We start from the raw sequence: 8948 nt of genomic DNA on the forward strand, positions 1-8948 counted from the left end.
CATTTAGATGTTTAAATTGAAATTTTTAAAATGTTAGCAATTATTTTTTATTATCTTACCAAAGTAACTTTTTAAAATATTTTAAATGTTGAAAGTGGGCATAATTAAAATATAGGATTCAAAAAGTAGATGTAATTTAGATTATTAGATTGTACACTTTAAAATTAGATGGTTTTCTTTAGCGGTCCAGGGATAAAATATATTAGTGGTTTGAATTTAAATATTAAAATCAAATTATATTCTATTAAAATATATTTATGGCATTAATATAAAGATTAAAGATTAGCATAGGAAAAAGAAAATGTGATATCTTTTGTCACTTATTTTTAGGAGAGTGGAATTTAATTATATTTTAATCTCACAAAATTTATATATAGTAAGATGAACTTTGTATATCTATATCTATATCTATATATATATATTATTTAATTATATCTTTAGTTATGTAGGATATTTAATATGTATTTTTATCTTGAGGATTCAACATCATAAATGGGAATTAAGATTTAGTAAGACTCATTTTAATATAATTTTAACTTTAATTTAATTTCACATAACTATTTTAGTAAAATGTTGTTTGGACTCATCATATTTTGATCATATGATTTTAGTAAAGTGTAAGGTGAAATGTGTAATTAGCTATGTACTATTTTCGATATATACTTAGTCGATGTGAAATTTTTAACCATTATAAATAAATAAATAAATAAAATTTTAAAAAATAATTATTAAAATGTAAAATAATAAAATATTGTCAATGTGTATTGTATAAGAAAAAAAAATTAATAAAAATAAGAATGAGATGACAAAACTATTCGAAAGGTACAACCGATAAAAAAATATAAAATATCAAAATCTGTTTATGAAGCTCAGACACTTCTTTTAAATGACGTGTCGGTCTCGAATATTCATATCGGACACCGACACTCGTATAACACTTGTAGGACACGTATCTGAAAAGTGTCCAATTCAAAAAGTATTTTTTGGATTTATGATAATTCTAGTACGGTTCTAACACAAATTTTAAAAAAATACATTAATTTTCTAAAAACTCAAACTTATTGTATAAATTTTTATTATGATTTAAAAATAAGAAACAAATCTTTTTGAACCAGTCATGAAAAACATTTGTCTGCTCCAAAAAATAATCTGAAACATACTTTTACACATAAATTTTTTATTGTCAATTTATATAATTTATAATTATATAATATATAAATCTGTATCTGTGTTTTACATTTTAAATATTATACGTATTTATGTGTTAATGTTTGTATTGTATCACTATCCGTGCTAAAAAAAATTGTTATTCACTTTAGTATGCTTAACTTTTGTCTCCTGCAAACATTTTACAGCTGTAAAGGAATTGAAAGGAATCTGAAGGCTTGTAAAATATTATTCTCAACACATGTACTCAATCTTGTATATATAAACTTCATTATATGTGTGCCTGTAGTTTTTAAATATGTTTGAAAATTTGTTGTGTTTTTTTTATAAATACTGTATTATAAATAATAATCATTATAATTTTATTAAATTAATACATGAGATAAATTTTTAAATATTATTACAAATTTTATTATATATATTTATTCATATCTTAAAAACGAAAACACTAATTTAAAGTTTGATAATCTTATAATCTTAAAATAATAAATTACGTGATAAAAAATAAATATAAAATGTCGTTTGATAATCTTATAATATTAAAATAATAAATTACATGATAAAAAAGAAAATATAAAGTATGATAATTTTATAATTTTGTAATAATAAATTTTTTCTTAAGGGGACCAAAAATTAATTTTCACAGATCTATTTGAATTTACCTAAGATTTATAAAAAGTAATTTTTTTGTTAAATAATTTATTTATTAAATTATAACAACAGTCTACTCTTTCTTTAAAGAAAAAATTATATATATTAAAGAATAAATTATTATATATATAAGTAATCATTATTTCTAAAAAATATTTAATTATTTTGAAATAGAAGTAAATTATTTGATTATTTATTTCATTAAATAAATAAATAAATTATTTTCTAAATATAGTAAATTTTTTTGACAAAATTTTCTATTATTATAATAACTATTAAAATAATATACTATTAAATTATAAAAATAAATATTTTTTTGTAATTTTTTTATTATGTATTTGTTTTTTTATTAAGACGAATTATTTGAATTTTAAAAAATTTATTTAAAGGATAAAATTTTAATGAATTGAATTATTTTTGTTTTTTTTTTCAAATTCAATTTTTTATAAATTAATTTAATATTTAAAATAAATAACTGTCAAATTTATAATATTTTAATATTATAAATAAATAAATTGGACAACTACATGTGAACACAAAAAAAAAATCATTTGTATTATTATAGATGCTATAGATGACAATTAATAAATTATACTTAATTTACTTGATATCATTCATTTAATGTCTGAATTTAACTTTCAACTCTGATAGTTAATTAAGCATTTCTTTTCAGTTTTAGTCCAATAATAAAATGTGAATTAATAGTTATAATTATCTTTCTTAGAATATTTTAGTGAAATCAATTAATTACTTTTTTAAGTTAAATTAATTATTCTGCCCTTTTTCTCCCTACAATAAAGGTATTGAAATCCAGAAAACCATGTATCTTACATTTTATTAACATTAAAAAGTTATCATCATATTCATTAGAGAAACAAAAAGGTTAAAATAATTGTTTTGCACTCTTAATTTTTTAAGAGTTCAGTTTCAAAACCAGTTACAAATCTAAAAAAAATCTATTGGCAAACAAAACATTGACTGCAATCACTCAAGCGCAAATATGCATAGCTATAATTGAACTTTAAAAGATGGGTCTTCAAGACAATATTATTCAAAAACTAACAAAAAAACAGAGCTTGTGAACATAAATTTTATCCATAATAGTGTGGGATACAAAATTAAAATAAAAACAGTAACATTTAAACATGGAAAAATAAATTTACATGATTAAGAATACTATGCAGTGGTACAAGTAAGAGTTCAACCTGATACATCTACACAGCCAACCAAAATTAAGTAACATTCAAAAAGAATTCATGAGTAACTGTTGAATACGACAGATATACCAAAAAACAATTGAATACGACAAAGTAAATAAATCCATACAATACAATCATTTAAAAAAATGCAGTAACAAAGTACAAACTCTGGAATGTGGAGATGATGTAAATTTGGTATAGTATGAATAGATCAGACAAGTGCTTAGCATAATAAGAACATTGATAGGCACCAAACCTTAGCCAAAACAAATTCTATACCACTTTGAAGGAAAGAAGCATGAAATCAAAATATGAAGTCGCATCAAATGGAAGCTACAATTTGAATTGCACTTTGGCGTATTTGTTCATGACCCTCTACAATAAAATGTGAACCTATATTCCCTAAGACCTCTGTTTCAAGTAACCCCTTGCAGTCAAAACCAACTTTTTTTAAGAAAAAAAATGTGCAATAGCTATATATCATCTCTGTGGACAGACATAAGAAGATGCATCTCAAAATGGGAAGCATGTGATTAGTAATCAACTTCTAAGCTTGTCCAAAATTTTCCCACTTCCACCACCAAACACACCATCTCTTTTAAACTGACCCCCCCACAACCTATATTTAAGGTCCAAAATTCTACTCCTCAACCAATGATTTACCTTCCAACAAGGAGAGAAAGATCCCTAGACGCTGAATGCCGGTGTAGATGCACAAATTTGTAAGAATTCACATCCTTGACAAGGCTCCTATTATTTTGACAAACATCCACCAGCTATTTTCCCTTCTTATGTGACTTTTTGGGGGTTAATAAGATGGAGCCTCGAGAACTCTGCATCTGATGTCCAGAATTCTTTATCTGATGTCCAAAAACATTCCTCAGTGGTCCAGCTTCTTCGTCATTGTCATCACTATCAATGTCATCGGGAGTATGCCTATTCTGATATCCTCTTCGTTGCAACATAAAGACATTGAAGTAGTAGCTAACTAAATCTTCCCTGCTTTTATCAGGAAAAGCCCTAAAGATATAGTCCCAGAAATATTTCTCAGGTGATGGAGGGTTTGATCGTACCACATCCTCAAATTTTCTCTCTTCTTCTTTCGTCCACATTAGTCTAACTTCTTCACCAACCCGATCAAAATTCCAATCATAAAATGCTTTACCCAATTCCAGCTGAACTTTAGCCCTTTTCTCTGAAATGTGGAATCTTACACACTCAACAGAACCTTCTTCTGAGCAGCCACATGAACCTTGTCTCCCCTTTCCTATGGGGTCCCTTTCAATAAGTCTGGTATTTACTGCTTCCTGTGGCCATATTCGAGTCCCTAACCACTTAGAGTCACTTTCAAAAGTCACACCAGTCCATTTTGGTATTTCAGCTTGATGATTTGCCCCCAAAGGAATACGCACTGTTCCCCATTTGTCAAGACCTGAATGTGCATCGGAGGAATCAAACAACTCAGATTGACCTTCAGTACGAGGACTCGGTGTCCTGTTCTCAGTTTCCAGAGATGAATCAGAAGAGCTTCGCACAGATGTATATTTCCCAAATAAAAGCTTCTTGTCACATTTCAACCTGTCTCTGAGATTGTAGTTTGTCCCAACTTGATCTTCATACAAGCAAGGGTGCATCTTCTGATTCTATAAAATGATATTAGGCTTGAGTATAATATCAAAAGAATATTTGAAATTTGTTTACTCGAATATATAAAATGGCAGCATTAGGACAAAAATTCAAGAATCTACAGAACCAGCTAATAAAAAGAAAAAATACATTTATTATCCAAAAAGCATTCAACTAACCAAGAACTTGTCTATAGATGGTAATTATATACTTCACAATTATTAGATAAACTAATGACAACTGAGCTCTGCTTTTATGGTTTAATTTTTAATATGCAATTTGGGGTATATCCACCTAAACTGGAGGCACAAATACACAAGTTACCCATTCTTAAGTGATCAAAGTAGCCCCCAAGAACTTTACTAATCCACAAACACATTTAGTTTCAAGATTAATAGTACACAAACAAAGTTTTTCTTCCTTGTTTCACATTTAGTTTCAAGATTAATAGTACACAAACAAAGTTTTTCTTCCTTGTTTATTGAGCTCTGTTTTCATCTATATAGAAGAAAGAGCATTCAATGTCAATAGATTTGCTTTCCATGCGAAAATGAAACAATGATCAGAGAATTTAAAATATGGAGGATATGAAGACAGAATTTAAGCACACCATAATTTGCAGATGCTTTTGTAAAAGTCGATAAGTACTACACTCAACTTCTAAAGTTGACTCGGAAACTCCTAATAGTTTAGGGTAATAGAAAAAATAATATAAAAAAATCTATTACTGACATCTAAGCTTAACAAAATACTAATAACACAATAATTATTTAACATTTAAACTTCATAATAAAGCAAAATAGAAAATCACAAAAAGAAGTGTATTAGCATATTAGTAATAAATAATATTAAATTATATAAACAACCAAATTATTTATAAATTCATAAAAACATAAGCTATTAAAGTGAACTTTTAAAAAAGGAGCTTCAAATCATTATACTCACCATAAAACATTGTCATTTGGGGTAAACGGGATAAACTTACTTTTGATTTCAAACAAGTTGTATCCCGTCTGATTCAAGAGTTAATGTAATTTTATACTAATTTGACAAGTTTACCCAAAAATCAGTTTGAAAGAATGCTGACATTCTGTCTATCTTATCTAGAATTGTAAAATCATCAGAGAAGAGTTAACATGAGTTTGACATCCACGGATGCATACAGTAGCTCAAAATAAATAGATCAATAATATGAATACACAGTTTCAGCACAAACCAATGTCATGCAGTCCAACATTATAGTTCATACTTCATTGGTGTTCTGCATGGCAACCAAAAATATATATTTCCCTCAAATAAACAGGACAAGGAGCTGACATTAAAAGTAGGGATCAAAGGGTTAAGGAAGTTCAAAGTAACAAGTGCACACAAAGATCATTACACATTCATGAACAAATACACTTGAGGAAAGGAAAAAGTCATAGGCGGTTAATTAGTGCACAAATAAGTTTGACAGCACACAAGAATGTAAAATAAACAGAGTGAAAAATATGTACAATTATAGAATTTTTTTTATCAGACATACTCATTTTGAGTTTATTAATGTTTAAGCATGTAATAGAAGCAATTTAAGGTAAGCTAACTTTATAATTTCAAGTTACCTGCCAATTACGTTGTTCAGTGCTTGGCTCAGCACCTCTTCTGTAAAACACGGCCTCCCGGAAAAACAGCACCTGCTTCCACACTTCCTGACTACTATAAGACTTCCACTTTGACTTTTCAGGTATGGAACCAACTTCAGGATCACTAGGATTCTTTGCAACACCAGTAACCCAGCTCAGCATTTCCATTGCAGGCTCTCGCATCCTCTTACGACTAGGACTATCACTATCATCACTAGATGAATCCAACACAGACCCCTCTCTCTTCCTCTTGTGACCAGAACTATCACCATCACTATTACCACCAGATGCATCCAACACTAAGCCCTTATCATCACTGTCGCCACCCTTCGTACCTCCACTCACCAATCCAGCCCCACTGTTGTTAGCCCCATCCATTACATCCACAGCCTGCTCTTCAGACATTTTCCCTCCGTGAAACCCTCCCTGCCATCCCATTGCATCATTTCCCTTACCCGAGTTTCCAAGAACCGCCTCATTCATGTCATGGTCCGGCAGCTCCGAATCAGAACATTCTCTATGTTCACCTCCTTCATCACCGTTACCTTTCACCCCATTAGCACCGCAGAACTCCCTCCCATCAAATTTGTGATCATCTTCTCCAGCCACAACCACCCCATCCTCGGCACAACCGGACAACAACCCTTCCACCTCAGCCTGCAACTCCATCAACCGCCTCCCAAACTTATCCCTATTATCCACCACACCAAACTCGGGAGACACCTTACTCTCAGCAATTTTCTTCATCCATGAATCTAAAGCACTCAAGTACCTACTGTAAAGCAACTCAACAGAGGACCCAACACTCACTCCCATCCCAGACTCCTCCCCAACCGAATCCCACAACTTCCCATTGCAAACGGCATCGTATCCACCCTTCCCTCTCACCACCAAAAACAACCTATACAAATCCACGTCCTGCCCATCAGCCAGCATCAGCATTGGAGGATAATGCAAAACGCAATTAAACACACAGATCTCACTAAAGAACTCTGCAAACAACCTCTCGAAACGGCACAAAGAATTGTCGTTCGAGCCTCCAACAATGCCACCACTATCTTCTTCGCGAACACCGCCGTCGAACAGCAACCACCCTGCCATGGACATCGAATTCAAACCCTAGAAACAGATATCCACACTCCCAGTGACCCATTTTTTTCAAATTTTTAAAACAGGTATATTTTTTTTAGATTTTCTTTTTCTCCGATAAATCGACTGAAAATTTTCAAGGGTTCTGAAATTGGCACCGATTGAGAATCCGGGTCGGGGTCAATAGTGGATTTTGGCGGGAAAATGGAAAAGGGTAAGGATCCGGTAGGGTCTAGGGCTTGTTTGCTCTACCACCTTTGTGTTCGAGGAAGAAATATTTTCATTATCCCGCGCTTTCTTTCTCTCACTACAGTGATGTTAATTGCAGAGAGAGAAAGTGTGTGAGTGGGAGAAAGAGAGAGAAATGTGCTAGGGGCTAAAATTCAAGTTTTCAACAGACGCAGACCCTCTTCTTCAATATCTGAATTTTCATTGGAAGTAAAAAAGAAAAAAGAGAGAGACGTACCAGTTATTAGAGCAAAGGGTTTCAATGGACCCTATGATGAGTCTTTGTGTTCTGACTTCCTTGACCTTTGCCTAAACTATCTCTATGTACCTATTAATTTTCCATTTTCCCCCTTTTCTATTTTTCTCCCCTCAATTTCTTTTGGGAGAATTTACAAGTTCCATTTTCATAAATCTGAAAAAAAAAAGGGATTTATTAGGGTTTTCTGATGAGGGGGAACTTTGCTTGCATCCACACCATCAACCTCTTGCTATATAGGAGCCTTTGAGGGAACCACTAACCTTGGTTAGTATTTAACTACATCATGGTTGGGTTTGGATTATTATAATAATAATAATTATTATTATTATTGGTGGACTTGAATTATTTCTTTAACTAGGTGAGGAAAAATAATTAATTAAAAAAAAGGGGCTTTTATGGGAAGGGGTATATGAAGAGGCATGAGATAAGTTGTTGTCATCAACACATGGTGCCCTTGTCAATGGTTCTCTAAGATTTCAACATTTATCATCTTCTTACCCCTTTTTGCCCAAAACATACCAAATTCATTTCACACATTCAATGTTATTTTTTTTATTTTTTTATAATTGTAAAAGTTGGGGATTTTGTTTCCTAATATTAATTTTTATCTATTTTTATTCATATATAAGTTTAAATCTATCACTATAATTAAAATCAAACAAATGCTTTCCTTCTCAGGGTTGTTGGATTTTTTTAATAACATGATTGTGATTCACCAAAAACTTATCATACACACCAATCCAGCTATTATTATATGTTTATTAATATATTGTATTTTTATTTATGTATGAATGTTATTATATGTTTCAAATTTTATTTTAATAAAAAATTTCTCTCTCTCTTTAACTATTGTATGCATTATTATACTATAACAATTATTATTTATCGGTTTTCTTTTCATGGTATTAATTAAATATTAGATGTTATTATTATAGTATTTATTTATTTAAAATAAAATAAAAGTGAACTGGTTAGAACCGGACAAGATCTAGAAGTCTCGTATTCAGTTGTGATCGGTTGATATATTTAAAATTTAAAATGCATTAAAATTAGAAGGAGATCATTAATGAGTCTAAACAATAAACATTAGGTAATATATTTTTAATC

The 8948-nt window shown here is 30.2% G+C and overlaps 1 protein-coding gene across 4 annotated transcripts; it reads right to left on the reverse strand.

Annotated features, from left to right (window-relative positions):
- Positions 1–3274: 3274 nt before the first annotated feature.
- On the reverse strand, positions 3275–8081 carry LOC137818906 (AT-rich interactive domain-containing protein 1-like). 4 transcript variants are annotated; one of them, XM_068622560.1, is made up of 4 exons: positions 7821–8029; positions 7269–7359; positions 6245–7183; positions 3275–4660 (listed from the first exon to the last, which is right to left on the reverse strand). In XM_068622560.1, the coding sequence occupies exons 3-4, from the start codon at positions 7079–7081 to the stop codon at positions 3794–3796; spliced, it is 1704 nt and encodes a 567-aa protein (XP_068478661.1). In that variant the 5' UTR covers positions 7082–7183; positions 7269–7359; positions 7821–8029; the 3' UTR covers positions 3275–3793. The 4 variants fall into 4 exon arrangements, with proteins under 4 accessions (XP_068478661.1, XP_068478660.1, XP_068478662.1 ...); XM_068622559.1 differs by having other exon boundaries at positions 6245–7359; positions 7821–8081; XM_068622561.1 differs by lacking the exon at positions 7821–8029 and having other exon boundaries at positions 7269–7795.
- Between the last annotated feature and the right edge of the window lie 867 nt (positions 8082–8948).

Source organism: Phaseolus vulgaris, chromosome 10 (assembly GCF_000499845.2).
Source record: "Phaseolus vulgaris cultivar G19833 chromosome 10, P. vulgaris v2.0, whole genome shotgun sequence".
NCBI lineage: Eukaryota > Viridiplantae > Streptophyta > Magnoliopsida > Fabales > Fabaceae > Phaseolus > Phaseolus vulgaris.